The sequence below is a fragment of the Bos javanicus genome, chromosome 28 (genome assembly GCF_032452875.1).
Source record: "Bos javanicus breed banteng chromosome 28, ARS-OSU_banteng_1.0, whole genome shotgun sequence".
In the NCBI taxonomy this organism is placed as follows: domain Eukaryota; kingdom Metazoa; phylum Chordata; class Mammalia; order Artiodactyla; family Bovidae; genus Bos; species Bos javanicus.
In genome coordinates this window covers 30320782-30342409 of record NC_083895.1, presented here as the reverse complement: position 1 = coordinate 30342409, position 21628 = coordinate 30320782, and the positions used below count along the sequence as shown (strand labels likewise).

The 21628-nt window shown below is 38.0% G+C and overlaps 1 protein-coding gene across 4 annotated transcripts in view; it reads right to left on the bottom strand.

Annotated features, from left to right (window-relative positions):
* Nucleotides 1–1735: 1735 nt before the first annotated feature.
* Nucleotides 1736–21628, bottom strand: part of MCU (mitochondrial calcium uniporter) — a 195855-nt gene continuing 175962 nt past the window's right edge. For 3 of the 4 annotated variants that reach the window (XM_061405296.1, XM_061405298.1, XM_061405300.1), the window contains 4 exons: nt 16025–16185; nt 14191–14394; nt 5013–5129; nt 1736–3726 (listed from right to left, as the gene is read on the bottom strand). In XM_061405296.1, coding sequence (XP_061261280.1) covers nt 3649–3726; nt 5013–5129; nt 14191–14394; nt 16025–16185 — 560 coding nt within the window. In that variant the 3' untranslated portion in view covers nt 1736–3648. The remainder of the gene's footprint in view (nt 3727–5012; nt 5130–14190; nt 14395–16024; nt 16186–21628) is intronic. The other variant, XM_061405297.1, reaches the window with a different exon arrangement.

Below are 21628 nucleotides of genomic sequence, written 5' to 3'. Positions count from 1 at the left end.
TATCCCCTTTGGCAACCATAAGTTTGATTTCAAGATCTGTGAGTCTTTCTGTTTTATAAATAAGTTCATTTTTATCATTTTAAAAATCAGATCTGACATATAAGTAATATCATACGATTTTTCTTACTTCATTTAATATGATAATCTCTAGGTCCATCCATATTGCTGCAAATAGCATTATTTCATTCTTTTTATGCCTGAGTAATAGTCCACTGTATATATGAACCATTATCTTATCTATTCCTCTACTGATGGACATTTACATTGCTTCCGTGTCTTGGCTATTTTAAGCAGTGCTGCAATGAACACTGGGGTGCATGTATCTTTTCGAATTAGTTTTCTCCAGATAAACGCCCAAGAATAGGTTTGCTTGATCATATGGTAGTTCATATTTAGCTTTTAAAGGAACCTCCATACTGTCCTCCATAATGGTTTTATCAATTTACATTTCTACCAACAGTGTAGCAGGATTTCCTTTTCTCCACACCCTCTCCAACACTTACTGTTTATAGGTTTTTTGATGGCCATTCTGACTGGTGGGAGGTGATTCCTCATTGTAGTTTTGATTTGCATTTCTCTAATCATTAGTGATGTTGAACATCTTTTAATCTTTTTGGTCATTGCCTATCTTCTTTGGAGAATGTTTATTTAAATCTTTTGCCTATTTTTTGATACGGTTGTTTGTTTTTTTGATATTGAGATATTGAGCTGCATGATCCATTTATATATTTTGGAGATTAATCCCTTGTCAATTGCTTAGTTTGCAAATGGCTTTTTGTTTTGTTAATGGTTTCCTTTGTTGTACAAAAGTTTAGTAAGATCCCATTTGTTTTTACTACTCTAGGAGGTGGATCAAAAGATACATTGCTGCAATTTATGTCAGAGAGTAGGCTGTTTTCCTCTAAGAGTTTTATGCTAGCTGTCCTTACATTTAGGTCTGTAATCCATTTCAAGTTTATTTTTGTGTGTGGTGTTAGCGAGTGTTCTAATTTCATTCTTTTACATGTAGCTGTCCAGTTTTTCCAGCACCACTTACTGAAGAGACTATATTTTCTCCATTGTATATTCTTGCCTACTTTGTCTTAGATTAGTTGACCATAGGGGCTTGAGTGTAGTTGTTATTTGTTAAATGCAAACAACAGCTTAACATTTTCAATATTATCTTCTTAAGCCTTATGTATCTTAGGAATGTCTGTGTCGGTGGCTGTGAGCTGACTGGAGGCAGGACCGTGGCTGTGGAGGCTCTTAGTGTATCTCACACTGCACTTAATGCAGAGATTTAACACATGCTTTTCGACAGGCCTTCAATGGACTAGGCAGCATGTGGTATCTTCCCATTGGGTAAACATTATAAATTTGATACACACTCTTAAAATAATGAGAATTTGATCTTAGTTCCTTCTTGAACAAGTTTCTGGAGTCCAGGAGACCACACTGGTGTTCGGATACAATGGAGATAGCTCCTGTTAACCAGGAGATAAGGATATTAGTCTCAGGGTGCTCTCTGGGTTGTTGATAACTGAACTTCTGGTGGCTCTGAAAAACTAGGAAAATATCAACCATCTTAAGTTTAGGAAGACTTCGTGAAATGCCTTTTAAAAATACAGGCTCTGGGTACAAAACAGTTTCCAAATTGTATTTTTATAAAGATCCTTCCTACTCTGAATCAGAAGAAAACAAGCTTGTTTTTACTTTTGATTTTGGTTGCTTTGCTTTAAAGAATGAGATGCTATAGTTCAAAAATTGAATAAGTATTTATTGTTCCAGAGGTACATTGCGTTTTATACATATTTCATAAATGATACAGGATTTTACACATGTTCAATATTTTGCTATTTGTTTAAAGGACTTTTCTTCACGTTCTCCCCTCCCTAGCCTCCCACACAACCTGAAAGGATTTGCTCATTGCACTGTGCTGTTTCTTCTTAAAACCCCTGCAGTACAAACAGGATAAATGGTTTAAAAATAATTCACAGAGCTTAACAGAAATAAATGAGGGAAGGGGGTTGAACAACTTGGGGGCGGATGAGGAAGGAAGTGGGAGGAGGGACGGGAAGTGGAGACATGCATCCTTTCATTCCGTCATGCCAGTGGAAGGGAGGGGTGGTGGCAGGAGCAGCAGCAGCAATCCTGGCCGGCCTTCAACCTCTGCAAGGCACCTGGAGTCTGGGTTTGTCACTTAAAGTGTTTCTCTTCATACACAATGATCCCAAAGAAGGAAGAAAAAGAGAAAGAAAACCCTTGCCACAAGGAGGAGGGATGGATCATGTGAAAGAACAAAGTGAATCAGCTAGCTGTGTGGCAAGCCCCATCATCCTTTCATCCTGCCCCCACAAGTCGTTATTAATAAAAACAGATCAGACACAGATTCCTTTGACTCTCCAAGTGCAGATGTCATCTGGAAATACGATAGAAAATATTTTGATAGAGTATAAGATTATTTCCTCTTTCTCTCAATTTAAGATAAGAAAAAATAGGGTGAAGAGGGTAGGTTGAAAGAAACCATAGAAATGTATTCCTATATAAAGATAAATTGCACCCTTTGAGATCCACTCACTTGATTCACAACTGCTTAAGTGGTGGAGGTGGGAGGGTTCACAAGCAGCATGGAAGTGTGTATCCTTCGAGACTAACAAAGCCTCCAGACAAGGCAAGGCCATCTGGGTGGCCTGGAATGCTGTCATACAAGCAGATTAACAGCAATGAAACTATTCGGGTTCTGAAATGGCTACAGAGCCATGATTTTTAGCCAATTTGTAAACCTTACATCTTCCTGATTCAGTAATACAGCTAAACATTCCCCCTCTGGCTTGAGCTGTGGAGGGAGAGAGGAATATCAATGGGATAGTTAAATAAAGGAGGGAAATTTGTCTTCCTCTTAAAGATTACTTAGTAAAAAACAAAACAAAAGAAACCTCATGCAGTGTTGCCAATGATTTCTAGATAGTGATTCAGAGCACTGAAATATATAGACATTTAAGAAGGTATGAAGGCATAATCCAAAGAGTCAATTATCAAACAGTCATAAGTTGGTTCCAATTATCATATGGATAAAACTAGCATACCAACAGGTGTGGGTGGTCAGAAATGTGCACAAATGGGAGAGAGTCCTGGTAACTTTGCAGAGACTGGGTCCAGTCTAAAATAAAAGCTAATGACATGGGCTCAGACTCTGTTTGCCACCCACGTATCTTGAGGTTTTGCTTTTCTGGTGGATTTATTTACTCCTATGTCAAAATTAAGAAAAGTTAAATTAAAAAAAGAAAATTAGAGCTGAGTGGGGTGCTGGTGTGTTACTGTTTTGCTGACCCTGCAAAGAAGATGCAAGAGACAAACACCCCCAGCATCAATTTTTCTTTGTGAATCTAATCTCCCAACTATATAGAGTATCATTTTCATCCAGAAACTGAGATGCTTGATTAAGACAGTATTTCACGAAGCCCTTTGAGCTTATATTCCACAAAGCGTGATCTTCAGATTTTAACATTCCTTTCTTCCCTAAGATCTTTTTGTTTTTGTTTTTTAATTAAAGGTAAAAACCCTCTACCCCAACATGGCTCCCAGCTTCCACCTGCAATGCTTTAATTAAAAAGGCCATAGTTATAAACAGGTGTTCTTTCTGCCGGGACTCAAGAGACTCTTTGCAGATCAATCTTTTTCACCAATTTGTCGGAGGGGCAGATGTACTTGTAATGGGTCTCTCAGTCTCTTCAGGTCCATTTCTGCCTAAAATAGAAACAAAAGGTGAGAAAAACTGGCTAGTCAAGCTTTCAATGATATTACTGCCTCCTGAGAAAAGGAACTTGTCTTTCCTCCATCATTATGAGTCAGAGAAACCATCTGAATCACTCTGAAAGTACGAGTGCCCTAGTGGCGAAGGCGCAGGACAGTAAAGGTGTATGGAAACAGAAGCTGGTCCCGGTAGTTTCAGCTGTCAGCAGAGCCTCCAGAAAGGCCGTGCAGTCAGCAGGGCAGGACTCGGGGCTCAAGAATGCGAGGGCATCGGAGGTACCTTGATGGCATTTCTTCAGAGAAGCCCTTTGGAGCCAGAATTTAAATTATACTGCTCAAGACTTTAGTTATTTGTCTAGTTGCTGTTTAAGCTTTTCATTTATCAGTAATTTTAAAAATAGGGGTGTGAAGTCAACTGCAGCACTTTCAAAACTCACACATGCTTGGGCCTCACCCCAGTGTGGGGATGGGGCTGAAGTACCTATTTTTTTAATAGCTCCAGAAGGTAAGAATTCACTTAGGCCGAGGCAGGAAGACAAATTAAACCTATTCAGAGCACAACCCCATCACCACAAAGGGACAGAGAAGGTGGAGAAGGTCCAGAGAAGATAATTAAACTTTGAAGAGAAGGGAATGGTTTCCTGAGGTTTTAAAAAACCTCTAAAGTAATGAAAGACTGCAAAGAAAAGGAATGAGTATTTCTTAACCAAAATCAAAGATATCAGAGTGAGGGGAAGGCATAATCAGAAATGTAAAAGAGGTAACTGTTATAAGAAATAAAATATCAATCTTTTAAAAAAGCGTCTAGTAGTTCAATAAGCTCTGACTGGCACCTGGCAAAGATTTCTAGTAGTCTCTCTTTGACCTGGGTTTTATTTTTGCCCCATTGCTACCACACATTTTAGGTGAGAGATCTTGGGGTCAATTGTAGAAAGATTAAAAAAAGAGAGAAAGATAAAAGCAGACAGAAAGGTAAAGATACAAAAACTAAAAAACTAAAAATAGGTCTAAAAATTTCAATATGCTAGTGTTAACAGGATAGATGGGACACATTATCTTTTCTTGTGTTACATAACACCTGCTTGTGTTATATAAAACTTCCTGGAGAGGTGTATATGTTAAAACAGTCATTTCTACTGGTTGAGGAATAATTTGCATAGGAAGAAGAGGACTGGATCATTCTTTCAGAGTTTACCCATTTAAGTAGTGTGATTATAGATGATGATGCCGCCACTGTACAAGATGGGGCTGGGGTTTACTTTCATTTTTGGAAAACTTACCTGAGCAATTGCATCCTTGAGTTGATTGTATTTCTCTAGGTCAAAACGTGACTTTTTGGCTCCTTTATGGAAAAATAATAAGTATTGTCTGTCTCTGGCTTCTGGATAAACATATTCCTACAAAAATAAAAGAAAAATTAAATTATTAGTCCTTAGCACACTATCGTCACAAAATAAGCCCTTACTATTGATTAGATTCAGTACACATGATTGCAAATAAAGATATACTACTGACATGTGCTATGTTAAATATTTCTTAAAATTTTTTTTATTGTGAAAACACAGAAGAGAACACAAAACAAAAATGTACTTCCTAAAGAATCATCACATAATAAATTTTAATCATCACCAGGTAAAGAAAATAGAATACTACCAATAACTCAGAAGCCTCCTTCCTGCCCCTGTCCAATTACTCACCCTTTCTTCCTCTGCAAAATAATCACTATCATGACTTTTATGGTATCTGTTTTCTTGCTCTCTTTGTAGCTTTCTTACTTAAAATGCATCTTCCTGAGCTCTACGGATCAGTTTCACCTGGTTTTTAAAATTTTATATTAATAAAAATGAAGTCAGAAAGTACGCAATGTGTATGACTTTCACTCAGTATCATGTCTGTGATACTCATCTTTTGCGTGCACCAGTTTCAGGCGTATTGCACGGTGATTCAGATACAGGTAATTACAAAATACTGAGCATCATTCCATGTGCTATACAGTGGGTCCCTGTTGCTTATCTGTTTTATATATAGTAGTGTGTGTATGTTAATCCCAAACTCCTAAATTATATTATTTACATGACTACCTCATATTTTATTTTATAAAATTTTATTTATCTATTTATCTTTGGCTGTGCTGGGTCTTGTTGCTGCATAGGCTTTTTTCTAATTGCAGAGAGCAGGGGCTACTCTCCAGTTGCCGTGTGCAGACTTCTCACTGCGGAGGCTTCTCCTGCTGTGAATCACGGACTCGAGGGCACTTGGGGGCTCAGTAGTTGTGGCTCGGGGTCTCTAGAGCACAGGCTCAATAGTTGTGGTGCACAGGCTTACTTGCTTCACAGCATGTGGGATCTTCCCAAACCAGGGATTGAACTTGTGTCTCCTGTACCGGCAGGCAGATTCATAAGTCACCAGGGAAGCCCTACCTAACATTTTAAAAACAACTTTACTTGAGATACCACACAATTTACCTATTTAAGGTATAACGGTGCTTTTTAGCACAGCCACAGAATTGTACAATCATTACTACAGTAAATTTTAGAATATTTTTATCATCCCCCAAAGAAACCCCATACCCTTTAATATCACTTCTGATCTCCCTCCATACTTCCAGTTCTAGGTTAACTACCTGTCTACTTTCTGTCTCCATAGATTTGCCTATTCTGGATATTTCATAAGTGGAATCATACAACATACAGCCTTATGTGTCTGGCTTCTTTCAAGGCTCATCTGTTTGTTTCATGTATCAGTACATTATTTCTTTTTATTGCCAAATAAGACTCCATTGAATGGATATGCTACACTTTATTTACCTATTTGTCAATTGATAGACATTCAGATTTTCCCACTTTTTGGCTATTATGAATAATCTTGCTATGAACATTTGTGTACAAATTTTTATGTAGACACATGTTTTTACTTCTCTTGATGATATACAGCATTTTCATGATTACTCGTGAGGCTGAGGCTTTTTCATATCCTCTTTTATATTACTGGCCGTTTACACATCCTCTTTTAGAAGTGCCTGTGCATATCTGGATTGTCTTTTTCTTATTGGCTTGTAGGATTTGTTAATATATATGGATCCTTTGTGGGATATACATACTGCAAACATCTCCTCCCAGCTCATTCTCCCTCCTAATGGTGCTCTTCAGTAAAAAGATGTTCTTAATTGTTAATACAGCCTAATTTATTATTTCTACTTTTTACGGCTAGCACTTTTTATTGTGTAAACAGCTGTTTTCTTCTCCACAGTAATGAAGATGTTCTTCTATATTATTACTTCCCAGGAGCTTCATCGTGCTACCTTTCACGTTTAGATCAACAATCCATCTGGAATTAATTTTGTTTATAGTATGAGGATGAGGTCATTTCTTTTTTTTATATGGACAGTCAATTGTTCTAGCACCATTTACCAAAAGACTTCTTCTCGGCAGCGCCATTTTTTAACATCATAAGTGCATTCACACTAGGGCTGTTCCTACTTTGCTCTCCCATTCCACTGGACTAGCGTCCACACCTCCGTCACTGTCTCAGTCACTGCAGCTCCGCAGTGTGCTCTGTACTGGAGAACTGTAGACCAGAACTGTAGTCTTCATATCTGACATAGTAAATCCTTTTATGTAGTTTTTCTTCAAGAGTTTATTGACTTTTCTTAGTGTTTTTATTTCCATATAAATTTTAGAAGTAGCTTAATCAAATCTCTTCCCCCAATCCCAAATTTATTGGGATTCTAACTGGGGTTGCAATGAATCTAACAGATCAATGTGGAGAGAACCAACATTTTTACAATATTTACTTTTCTGGTCCATGAACATGTGGTATCTTACATTCATTAAATCTCCTTTAATTTTATGCTTTTCTACATAGACATCTTGTACATCTTTTGCATGATTTATTTTTAAAAGTCATTTTAAGTTGCATCTTTTAAAAAGTTTCATTTCTAACCATTTGTGGTTGGCATATAGATATGTAACTCATTTATGTGCACTGACCTTGTATCCAGTAACCTTAATGAAACTCACTTATGAATTCTAACCAATTATCTACATATGTTTTTAAAATTTTTCTATGTGCAAAATCTATGTATCATGCCAGTTGTTTTTCTTTCCAATATTTTCATCCACTGTATCTTTTTCTTGCCTTCTGCATTGGCTAGGACCAAAAATAAAAGTGGAATGGAAGTGGTACTCTTACCCTTTTTCTAGGCAACAAAGGGACATTACAACACTTCAAGTTCGCCTACCCCTCCAGATACACATGCTAGTTTTGTATGTTTTCGTTTTTTCTGTGTTTTATGCATTCACTGTTCATTTGTTGTTATTTTTGGCTGTGCTATGTCTGCTGCAGCACGCAGGCTCTCTCGTCGTGCGTGGACTTCTCACTGTGGTGGCTTCTCCTGTGCACAGGCTTGGGGTGTGTGGGCTTCGGTCGCTGTGGCACAGGGCTCAGTGGTGTGGTGCACGGGCTTGGCTGCCTTGTGGCATGTGGAATCTTCCCGGACCAGCGATCAAACCTGTGTTCTCTGCATTGGCAGGTGGATTCTTAACCACTGGACCACCAGGAAGTCCATTTAATATTCATTTAGATTCACTCACAGATTTACCATTTTCATTGCTCTTCATTCCTTCCTGCTTTTTTTGACTTTCCAGCTGTGATAACCTTCCTCTGCCCTAAGAACAACAACCTCTAGTATTTCCTTCGTACAGATCTACAGGTGACAAGTTCTCTATTCCTTTGTCTGGAAACATCTTTATTTAACCTTTATTTTGGAAGGATATTTTTGCTGAGTATAGAATCCTAAGTTGACAATTATTTTCTTTCAACACATTGTAGGTACCATTCTATTACCTTCTTGTGGTTGAGATTACCTTCATTTCTGTGGTTGACATGCTATCTAACAGTGACTCCTCAGAAGGCAATCCTTTCTTTTTCTCCTTTTGCTTCTCTTAAGATTTCTTCTTTGTCTTTGTCTTTTGCAATTTTACTTCTGATGTGTCTAGATGTGAGCTTCTCTTCCTTTACATTGATTGGTATTTGACAGAATTTTTAAATCTATAAATTAATGTCTTTCATTATTTTGGAAACCTCTCAGTCATCAGCTCTTTAAATATTGTTTGTTCCCACTCTTTTTCTCCTCTCCTTCTGAGACACTAAGAAAATTAAAAATGTATTAGGCCTTTTCACTTTATCCTCTATACCTCTTACCTTCTCCTATATTTTACTTCTTTATGTCTTTCCATATTTATTTCTTCTGATTTATTTCCAGGTCACTATATCCCGCTTATGTCTACTCTACAGTTAAATCAATCCATTAAATTTGTTCTCTAGAATGTTCATTGTTTTTTTTTTTAAATCAAGTTATCTGTTAATATTCTCAACCTTACCTTTTATCTCCCCAAATACAGTAAGCATAATCATTTTAAAGGCTTTGTCTGATAAATCCAGTTACTAGATCTCCTATTTGTGTTTCAAATGTCTATTGTTTTTATAGGTATTTTCTTGTGTATCTGTTTATTTTTTATTGTATGTTTAACTCTGTATTTAGGCTTAGGATAATGTTATCTCCTCCCAGGGAGATTAATATTTTCTTCTGCCTGGAACCTGTGAGATTAGCACTATGGGACTTCCAGTATTCTAGGACTACTTCAATCCAATTTACAACACTGGATGATTGAAAGAACAGGTTCTTCTATTCTACAATAGTGGCCTTTAAAATTCCAAACCAAAGCAAACGTGTTTCAACCTATTTTAACAATCCCTGGACATGAATGTCTATGGCTTTGGTCCTTCTAGGTTATCCAGTATGGCTCAGCTTCTTGGCCGCTCGGCCTTTACTCAGTGTAAATCCCCAGAGGAAAAAGGACACCTAAACACCAGACTCACCTTACTCAGACTTCTCTTCTTCTGGTCCTTGCCTGGTAATTTTTGTTATGTTCTCTAGAATCTACAGGCAGATGTGTTTTATGTTTTGTTTAACTATTTTAACATTTCCTAATGAGAGCATTGTTCTGATTACCTAGTATGCCACAACTGGAAACAGAAGTAAATATTTAAATACTCAGGATGACAGATAACGACTCAACAGTAGTTGAGGGGTTTATGGAAGCTTTTTAAAAAGACAGAATCATGATCTGGATCAAATAATCTTGACCTAAGGGACAAATGCTGGTTTAAAAACTTGAGAGAAAGCCCTCTACTTTCATCTAAGTTGCTGTGACTAGGCTACTTATCTTTGGTAAGGATATAAATGTATACACTAATTCAATTTATTCAGATCTAGTCTATGTATCCTCTCTTGGGCAACAAGCATTTACTAAGCAACTGCATGCTAGACTCTATTCTAGAAACTTGGTTATTTGATAATAACTGAGAAGAAAGACATGGAGAGCTTTATTATAAAGGAAAGAGAATCAGAGAAGGAGAGTTTGGTAACATAGAGAACATACCAAAAATATATACTGGGGTAAGATTCTGGAAGGAGGTAATAAGATTAAGAGAAGGTAGAAGAGCTAGCCCTGATTAAGAAAATGCCACCTCTTATTTGAATTTAAGGAAATAGTATGCAAGTCAGTAAGGATGCTATTAAACTCACAGAGTTTAGGAATTAGAAAGCTTCTATCTGTTAAGCTCAATTTTCTAGGAGAAGTAGAAGGCAAAGTTAAAGGTGGGATGAGGAGCTTGATGTGAAGTCTTGAAGTAACTTTATGGGGGAAGAAAATCTAATTAGAAACATAAGCAGTTGCCCATTCCATACTATTACATGATTTTTCTCTAGCAATGTTCAGTAGCCTGGATATAGGGTAAATGGCTAGAATTATCCAAGATTAGGAGTTTACAGACTACATATAATGGAAAGACAATGGAGTAGTGATTGAACAGAATGGCAATAGGGTCTAATTGGGACAGAAAAGGAAGCAACACATGAGGAAGGTGACAAAACAAGTTAAGAGAGACGTCAGGAGCCTACAGGTTTAGGCACACGAGTTTTTATTATAAGTAGGTTCTGAATGGTCACTGAAGTAGTTTGCTGGAGTATAACAGAACATAAAGCATGAATGTTGGAACTGAGATGACAAAGGGTATTAAAGGCTAGGTCAGTGTTTCTTAATCTTTTTTCATCATTACCTTAAGATGCCTTTGCAGATATTTTCCCCTTAGCTGCCTCTTCTCCCCAAAGAGGTTTTAATACCACAGATAGACTGTATATCCATTTATCTGTTGTAATTTCCAAGATGTTTTACTCCTCAAGAACCAATTTTTGCCCCCTTGAGGGTGACATCCCCTTTGCTGAAAATACTTGGGCTAGGGTATTGAATAGTGGTTCACATGCCTGCTGAAGTAACTTTTTCAACTGGCATTTTCTTATTGTCAGGCTCCTTTTTCATATGATAGAAAGTGGTACTTAGGTCTCACTGAAATATTAGTAAAATTCAATATGCTACTTAATTTTATGATCTCAAGGAACTTATCATCTTATAAAAATTCTTTGGAACTTAATACACTTTTGAATCTATTTAGGTTGCTAATAAAAGCTTATTCAACAGTTTAAATGCTACTGAATAGGCTTTTGCTTCATGGGTGTTAATTATGGCTATTGACATGGGGAAGAATATTTTACATTCAATTTGGTCAATGTTTTCCTACTCACAAGACTAAATTGTTTACTACTGCTATTTTGCAACCAGTCACTTGGGGGCAGCAAAAATGTTGAGGAATCACAGCAGTTCAGCATTTAAACAGTAGGACACATAGGCACTGTATTCAGTTCAGTTCAGTTCAGTCGTGTCTGACTATTTGCGACCCCATGAATCACAACACGCCAGGCCTCCCTCAGTTCAGTTCAGTTTAGTCACTCAGTCGTGTCCGACTCTTTGCGACCGCACGAATCGCAGCACGCCAGGCCTCCCTGTCCATCACCAACTCCCGGAGTTCACTAAAGAGTCACGTCTATCGAGTCAGTGATGCCATCCAGCCATCTCATCCTCTGTCGTCCCCTTCTCCTCCTGCCCCTAATCCCTCCCAGCATCAGAGTCTTTTCCAATGAGTCAAGTCTTCGCATGAGGTGGCCAAAGTACTGGAGTTTCAGCTTTAGCATCAGTCCTTCCAAAGAAATCCCAGGGCTGATCTCCTTCAGAATGGACTGGGTGGATCTCCTTGCAGTACAAGGGACTCTCAAGAGTCTTCTCCAACGCCACAGTTTAAAAGCATCAATTCTTCGGTGCTCAGCTTTCTTCACAGTCCAACTCTCACATCCACACATGACCACTGGAAAAACCATAGCCTTGACCAGACGGACCTTTGTTGGCAAAGTAATGTCTCTGCTTTTGAATATGCTGTCTAGGTTGGTCATTACTTTCCTTCCAAGGAGTAAGCGTCTTTTAATTTCATGGCTGCAATCACCATCTGCAGTGATTTTGGAGCCCATAAAAATAAAGTCTGACACTGTTTCCCCATCTATTTGCCATGAAGTGATGGGACCAGATGCCATGATCTTAGTTTTCTGAATGTTGAGCTTTAAGCCAACTTTTTCACTCTCCTCTTTCATCAAGAGGCTCTTTAGTGCTTCTTTGCTTTCTGCCATAAGGGTGGTGTCATCTGCAGATCTGAGGTTATTGATATTTCTCCCGGCAATCTTGATAGTCTAGAGGGCCACAGTCCTTGGAGTGTCACAAAGAGTCCAACATGACTGAGCAACTAACACATTCAAACACTATACAGTTAACCCTTGAACAACATGGGTTTGAACCAAACAGGTCCACTTATATGTGGATTTTTTTTCAATGGTAAATACTATAGCACTACACGATCCACAGTCAGGTGAATCCCCAGATGGGGAACCTTGGATATGGAGAGACTATGGATACAGAGGAACCATGGGTCAGAGGGACGACTGTAAGTTATATGTGGATTTTTTTTTTTTTCACTTCACAGAGGGTTGATGCCCCTAAACCCTGATGTTCAAGGGACAACTGTAATTTAATGTGTTTAAAATACCTAGTACATACACAGATGAGTTGAGAGACATTTGGAAAGGACAGCAACCAGTTATGAACTTCGGCTAAGGAGCCTAGATTTCACCTGATAAAAAGAACCCATTTAAGGGGTGTCTCAGTGGTAAAAAATCCACCTGCCAATGCAGGAGACATGGGTTCAATCCCCGAGTTGGGAAGATCCTCTGGGAGCAGGAAATGGCAACCCACTCCAGTTTTCTTGCCTGGGAAATCCCATGGACAGAGGAGCCTGGCGGGCTACGGTTCAGGGGATCACAAACAGTCAGACACAACTTGGAAACTAAACAACAAGAAACTAAAACAACAAGAAACTAAACAACATAGACATATGCAAGCCATGCCCAGAGGTCTGATTAGATAAGACTGATCTGGTTGCCCGCTCTGTTCATATAGAGTGACGAATATGAGCTAGACATGGGATTAAGTGCTAGAGATGCTGGGCAAACAATAGCAGGACATGAGCAATGTACTTCCTCTCTTCTGCCCACTAGACAAATTTGGGAGGCCCAGAAAGGTTAAATAACACCCTTGAGCTTTCATTTTCCCTCACAAAAATAGGCCTGTGACCACTGGTCTAATGACTACAGAAATAAAACATCTATGTTCATTCAACAGAGGCCATATAAAAACATAAGAAGCAACTCTCAGAATTCTTTTGACACTTAAGAAAATAGAAAAAGTTTCTCATCTGTCTCAACTATTTCAAGTGATTTTTATTCAAGGGAGCCTGGATCTATGGTTGTATCACTTAAAGCAATAATAAATCCCTCATACATCCCATGGATTTCCAAGCTACTAAAAAAATAGCACTAACAATAACAATTAGTTCTAGACACTGATATTTAATACATGAGCCTTGGTTGTTAAAGAACAGAATAGTGATTAGATATCTAACTTTCACTTCCCTTCCTTGACATTAAAATAACATTGACAAATACCTATACTACTGATATACTTAGAAGTAACCCAGAGTTTTGTTTATTTGATTAGTTTTCACCAATTCTCCATTCCAAATATTTGATAAAAACAAAAAACTACCCCATCTGACTGCTACATTAATTACACAGTACATAAAAAGCCAAGCCAACTGAGCTGAACAAGTTATCCTACAGCTGACCTCTCTTCTCCTTTGCCTTCTTATTCTCTATCTTACCATAATATTGTTATGAATTTAGCCCTTTATATGGTTCTCTTAAGAGTCTGTTTGCTCCATGGGGGCCAAAGCCATGTCTTATATCTCTCTATCTCTAGCACCTAGAGTAGTTCCTGATATGTAATTGGCATGCATGAGCATGTGCATGTACGTGTGTATATGTGAGTGACTGCATATAAAGGATAAGTGATTTACTTAAAGGGAACTGGCCTTATAAAGAATATGAGAGAAAAGAGAACTACTTTGACAACCAAAATTTCACTATGTCAGGAAAGTTACTTGAAGAGGAATTCTTACCTGGCGTGTCATTACAAAATATGCATACATTGCCATGGCACTTCCATAAGTGATGAAGTAGGTGACTGGCTCCATGATGTCCCAAGAATATTCCCACCAGGTAAGCCGGGCCAAAATGCCAAACTGTGTGGCCATGTAGGCAAGTCCACCCCATAGCACCAAAGTGGTCCTCTTCTCAGCTTTTCTGCTGATTTCAATTCGTACCTATAGGTCACACATGATCAGTCAACTCTAAAGCATTTTGACATAGATCCAATTTTAAACTCTTATTTAAACTGTTCTATGTTCACTTAAGAACAGGGCTTGCAATCAAGATACAAGTTGGTCTCAATTCTAGAAAACATAGTTTGTCTTCCTAAATAGTATCTGCAGTTTTTACTGAATAATATTTTATAGGAATAACATTTTTAGTACACTAGTAGCTGAAAATATGGTGAAATAAGTTAGTTTCATAGGTCTTTATCCAACCACAAGATTATTTTCTTTGAAAGAGGGAAACAAAAATAGGCTAATGTTCTCTCACTGTAGCATTCAAGATTTAATCCATTATTAATTTTTTACTCAAGAGGTCTACTGGGGCAAAAGAGCACAGCGAGTCAGAGCATGGGCTCTGGATTCAGGCCCTGATCCAAGAATCACCATAACTTCATTAATGTGTTGTTCTGTTAAATAAGAGAATACAGGTAAAATATGTAGGACAATTCCTAGCACAAAGTAAATATTCAGTAAAGGATGATAATTATTTTGTTATAGCTAATACATTAAAAAAAGCTTTGCATTTTGAAAGTACAAAGTTTAAATTTCATCTCCCTTTACAATAGTTCCTCAAACATTTCTAAAGGTCTTAAATTTAATGAGAACAACCTTGAGATATATGTTTATTACTTTTAAGGAAATAAGAAAAAAGTACAATATTATTTATTCTCCTCCTTAATCTCTAATATAGTCTAGTTTCTTAAAGTGGAAATACTTGTATTATTATTAAAAAATAAGGATGACACATCTTCAGTGTAAAACATTCAGCAAAGTATAAAGAAGAAAAATTATTCATGATCCTATCATTCTATTAGCATTTGGGAATACGTCCCTTCTATTTTTTTCTTTGTGTGTGTGTGTGTGTGTGTGTATGGCTATATGTGTAACATATATTTCAATGAAAAATGGAATCATAGTATGCACTACCATGGGCTTCCCGGGTGCCTCAGTGGTAAAGAATCTATCTGCCAATACAGGAGATGCGGGGTTGATCCCAGGGTTGGGAAGATTCCCTGGAGAAGGAAATGGCAACCCACTCCAGCATTCTTGTCTGGGAAATCCCATGGACAGAGAGCCTGGTGGGCTATAGTCCTTGGGATCACGAAAGAGTTGGATAACTTAGTGACTAAACAATAACAAAATGCACTAATGCGTACATTATCTTATAATTTACTTTTCATAAAATATGAGTTTTCTATAGCATATTAGATCTACAGAATTGTTTTTTAACAGTTACATGATATTCCATATAATATTAATTCTTAAGTTGGCTAAAATGATTATCTACCTCACTTAGAACCCTTCTTGATCAGCAAGTATTCCAATCTTTGTCATAAAGGTAGTATGTCTGGTTAATGAGAATATATTCAGGCCTCAAAGCTCTAGGTCCATTATTAAGGCCCAAACTATTTCTTTTAAAGTTCTTTCATAGTTTTAATTGGAAGATTTTTATGATTCAGTTCCCCAACTCATCAGGTTAACATAATTCAATCACATACAACTTGGAGGGGGGGAAGCAAACATATATCCTCTGGAAAAAATACTAGTGAAGAGAAAAGTGTGAAATTTGAATTTGCACCTTTTCCAGGGGCGCCAGCTGTTCTTTGAGATCTTCTAATCTTTCAATAAGCTCCCTTTCCTTGTTTAACTGGTGCTGCTCGATGCACAGCGTTGTGTATAGCTGCTGGACCAGTGTCTTTACATCATTCAGTGTTGCTGCATTTTCATGGCTTAAGAGGTCTGAAAGAAAAAGATTGTTTTTAAAAATTTAAGCCTTAATTCAAGGGCCCCCAATCTCTGGGGCCATAGACCAGTACCTCCTGTCAGATCAGCGGCAGCATTAGAGTAGAAATAAAGTGCACAATAAATTAAACGGGCTTGAATCATCCTGAACTGTTCCCCCTCAACCTACCACTGCCCTGGTTGTAGAAAAAATGTCTTCCATGAAATCGGTCCCTGGTTCCAAAAAGGTCGGGGACTGCTGCCTTAAATAAAGAGTTGCTATTCCGAGGGCTATTTGTGATAAGAACAAGGGAGATTCATTCACTATAGGGAATCTACCTGCAGTGCTAAACTGAAGGAAAGGGATAGTTCCTTTTTAAAAAGGAAGAATCTATAAATCCCAGAAAGTAAGTTCCAAATTTGAGCAACTTGAAAATTTTGAAGCCAACATCCACCATTATACTGTTGGAAGTGTAAATGCTACAAGTAATAATAATCTTCATTAGATAAAGACAAAAAATTTAAAATAATAAAAAACTGGGAATAGAACTGCTTTATGATCCAGCAATTCCACTGCTGGGCATACACACTGAGGAAACCAGAATTGAAAGAGACACGTGTACCCCAATGTTCATCGCAGCACTGTTTATAATAGCCAGGACACGGAAGCAACCTAGATGTCCATCAGCAGACGAATGGATAAGAAAGCTGTGGTACATATACACAATGAAGTACTACTCAGCCGTTAAAAAGAATGCATTTGAGTCAGTTCTAATGAGGTGGATGAAACTGGAGCCTATTATACAGAGTGAAGTAAGCCAGAAAGAAAAACACCAATACAGTATACTAACGCATATATATGGAATTTAGAAAGATGGTAACAATAACCCTGTATATGAGACAGCAAAAGAGCCACTAATGTATAGAACAGTCTTTTGGACTCTGTGGGAGAGGGAGAGGGTGGGATGATTTGGGAGAATGGCACTCAAACATGTATAATATCATATATGAAACGAGTCGCCAGTCCAGGTTCAACGCACGATACTGGATGCTTGGGGCTGGTGCATTGGGACGACCCAGAGGGATGGTATGGGGAGGGAGGTGGGAGGAAGGTTCAGGATGGGGAACACATGTATACCTGTGGCGGATTTATTTTGATATATGGCAAAACCAGTACAATATTGTAAAGTTAAAAAATAAAATTAAATTAAATTAAAAAAAAAATGTTAAAAACTAGTAGAGAAGTTTAGAATTAATCTGATTATTATCATGCTTATTAAAATTTTGATCTATAATTTATCTGTGGTCTTGCCATTTTAACTGGTCATTTTTTCCCTTTAGTAACTAACACTTGAGGGAAAAACATATAGTATTTCAAATTTGCAAATACAAGGTATAAATAAAAATATCATCATCCTAATAATCTTAGCCTCTATATACCTTCCCCCTAACACATCAATTTTTATTTATTCCTGTTGGGCAAAGACATGGACTAGCTCTTTGGGTCTCAACATCAAAGAGCATGAAGTCATGAGAATGACTGAAAAGGTAAATGATTAAATAATTCTTTGATTCAATATCCTCTTCTGTGAGTAGCATGTGTTTCCAGAACTCTAAAAATTATGTTTTGAAAATTTAATAAAAAGCCAGCTAATTTTAGCTGTCAAAGAATTTTTTAAAAAGCACCCAAGTAAAGCTTTTGTTTTAGAATCTTATTAGCCTTGAATGTGACATTCTGTTACCTGGAGCAGGAGGTCAGCCTTCTTCTAAATCAAAATAAGCCATGGTCAGAATTAGTCATGCATTATATATGGAATTTAGAAAGATGGTAACAATAACCCTATATGCAAGACAGCAAAAGAGACACAGGTGTATAAAACAGTCTTTTGGACTCTGTGGGAGAAGGCGAGGGTGGGATGATCTGAGAGAATAGCACTGAAACATGTATATAATCATATGTGAAACAGATCGCCAGTCCAGGGTTGATGCATGAGACAGGGTGCTCAGGGCTGGTGCACTGGGATGACCCAGAGGGATGGGATGGGGAGGGAGGTGGGAGGGGGGGTTCAGGATGGGGAACACATGTAAACCCATGGCCGATTCATGTCAATGTATGGCAAAAACCACTACAATATTGTAAAGTAATTAGCCTTCAATTAAAATAATTAAATTAAAAAATTAATTAATTAAAAAAAAGAAAATTAGGTATGAATGGAGCTGTTTAGGTGAAACTCATTTTAGATTCCAGTATAATTTCTCTAAAAATTTGCTTCCGTATCTTCAGAAAAATGTGTACATTTTAAGTACAATGCAGTGAAAAGAGCTCTGAACTAAAACCAGGAGTCCTACTAATACGGTAGCCTCTAACTACACGTGGCTGTTGAACACTTAAAAGGTGACTATACTTTACTGAGATGTACTCTAAAGAAAATCTACACCACAAAAAAAGTCTTCATATAAGTTAAAGAATATAAAATATCTCATTAATAAAGTTTTATATTGATGATACATAAAATGAAATAAGCATAGTTTGGATACATGAGACTAGTTTAAAAGTTATTAAAATTAATTTTACCATGTCATACCATGACATGGATGAAACTTAAAAAAAATCATATGAAATGAAAGAAACCAGACACAAAAGACTACATATTGTATGATTCCATGTATATGAAACGCCCATAAGAATTGATGCTTTCAAACTGTGGTGCAGGTGAAGACTCCTGAAAGTCCCTTGGGCAGTAAGGAAATCAAACCAGTCAATCTTAAAGGAAATCAACCCTGAATATTTGCTGGAAGGACTGATGCTAAAGCTCCAAGACTTTGCCACCTGATTTGAAGAGCCAACTCATTGGAAATGATTTTGATGCTGGAAAAAATTGAGGGCAAGAGGAAAAGGGGGCGACAGAGGATAAGATGGATGGCATCACTGTCTCAATGGACAATGAGTTTGAGCAAACTCAGGAAGATAGTGAAAGAGGGAGAGAAGCCTGGCATGCTTCAGTTCATGGGGGTCACAGAGTCAGACACGACTGAGCGACTGAACAACAAGAGCAACGACAATAAGCAGCTGTTGAGAGGTGAAATGGGAGTTGACTGCTATTGGGCATGCAGTTTCTTTTGTGATATAAAATTGGTCTAAAAAAAAGAATTAGTCATGCGTGTATTTCAAATATTCTTCAAGGTGTCCTTCACTAGATTTATCACAGAAATTCAATCAATAAAAAATTCAAAAAAGAGTAGCAAATTGGATTAAAGAAGAGCTGATACAGTAATATGGGCTATAGCACCTAGCACAGTTATCTATCTTCATACTTCAATGAATGTGTGCTGCATTAATGGGAAAAGATTAAAGCAAGAACACCCTGAGCTCGAGAAGTCATCTGTGTCAACAGGGTCTGTTTTGCACTAAAGTTGCAGCTCACATTCACAAATGATTCTACAATTTCCAAAGTTCCAAAAAGAGAAAACTGCACTCTGGAATGTCACAGTAAAGTGGTAAAGTCCACACCTCCTGATCCCCAGGCCTGGAACTGAGTTATAAGGCTTTTACTATGCCTGGAAAATCCCGTGGACCGAGGAGCCTGGCAGGATGCAGTCCATGACGTCGCTAAGAGTCAGACACGACTGAGCGACTTCACTTTCACTATGCATTGGAGAAGGAAATGACAACCCACTCCAGTGTTCTTGCCTGGAGAATTCCAGGGATGGGGGAGCCTGGTGGGCTGCCATCTACGGGGTGGCACAGAGTTGGACATGACTGAAGTGACTTAGCAGCAGTTATTATATATTTATATATCTTATATATATAAATATATAACATTAATATATATATTAATTATATATTAATATATATTATAAAACATTAATATCAACATTAATATTTTCTTGCGAGCTCAGTCCTCTTTCAAAAAGATAATTGTTTAGGTAGGTATAAATTATCTATGGTTAACAAAATCCTCTCACACATATTACTCCATATTTATTCTCATAAATATAATCCATAATTTACAAGTGAGGAATTTGAGTTCTTCAATGGGCTTCCCTGGTGGATCAGTGGTAAAGAACCCGTCTGCCAATGCAGGAGACGTGGGTTCAATCCCTGGCTCAGGAAGATCCCTGGAGAAGGAAATGACAACCCATTCCAGTATTTCTCCCTGGGAAATCCCATGGAGAGAGGAGCCTGGTGGGCTACAGTCTATGGGGTTGCAAAAGAGTTGGACACAACTTAGAGACTAAACAAAAACAGCAGAAACAATTTGAGTTCTAGAGAGATAAGATTAACAAACATTTTTGTATTAGGTACCAATAACCTCAGATATGCAGATGACACCACTCTTATGGCAGAAAGCGAAGAAGAACTATAGAGCCTCTTGATGAAAGTGATAGAGGAGAGTGAAAATGTTGGCTCAAAGCTCAACATTCAGAAAACTAAGATCATGGTATCCGGTCCCATCACTTCGTGGCAAATAGATGGGGAAACAGTGGAAACAGTGTCAGACTTTATTTTTCTGGGCTCCAAAATCACTGCAGATGGTGACTGCAGCCATGAAATTAAAAGACGCTTACTCCTTGGAAGGAAAGTTATGACCAACCTAGACAGCATATTGAAGAGCAGAGACATTACTTTGCCAACAAAGGTCCGTCTAGTCAAGGCTATGATTTTTCCAGTGGTCATGTGTGGATGTAACAGTTGGACTGTGAAGAAAGCTGAGCACCAAAGAATTGATGCTTTTGAACTGTGGTGTTGGAGAAGACCCTTGGACTGAAAGGAGATCTAACCAGTCCATCCTAAAGGAGATCAGTCCTGGGTGTTCATTGGAAGGATTGATGTTGAAGCTGAAACTCCAATACTTTGGCCACCTGATGCAAAGAGGTAACTCATTGGAAAAGACCCTGGTGCTGGGAAAGATTGAGGGCAGGAGGAGAAGGGGACGACAGAAGATGAGATGGTTGGATGGCATCACCGACTCAATAGACATGGGTTTAGGTGGATTCTGGGAGTTGGTGATGGACAGGGAGGCCTGGTGTGCTGAGGTTCATGGGGTCACAAAGAGTCGGACACGACTGAGCAACTGAACTGAACTGAACTGAGCTATTCAAAAATTCAATATTAGGTACTGAGCTATTCAAAATCACTGCAGATGGTGACAGCAGCCATGAAATTAAAAGATGCTTGCTCCCTGGAAGAGAAGCTATGACCAACCTAGACAGCATATTAAAAAGCAGAGACATTATTTTGCCAACAAAGGTCCATCTAGTCAAGGCTATGGTTTTTCCAGTAGTCATGTATGGATGTGAGAGCTGGACTATAAAGAAAGCTGAGCGCCAAAGAACTGATGCTTTTGAACTGTGGTATTGGAGAGTCTCTTGAGAGTCCCTTGCACTGCAAGGAGATCCAACCAGTCAATCCTAAAGGAAATCAGTCCTGACTATTCATTGGAAGGACTGATGTTGAAGT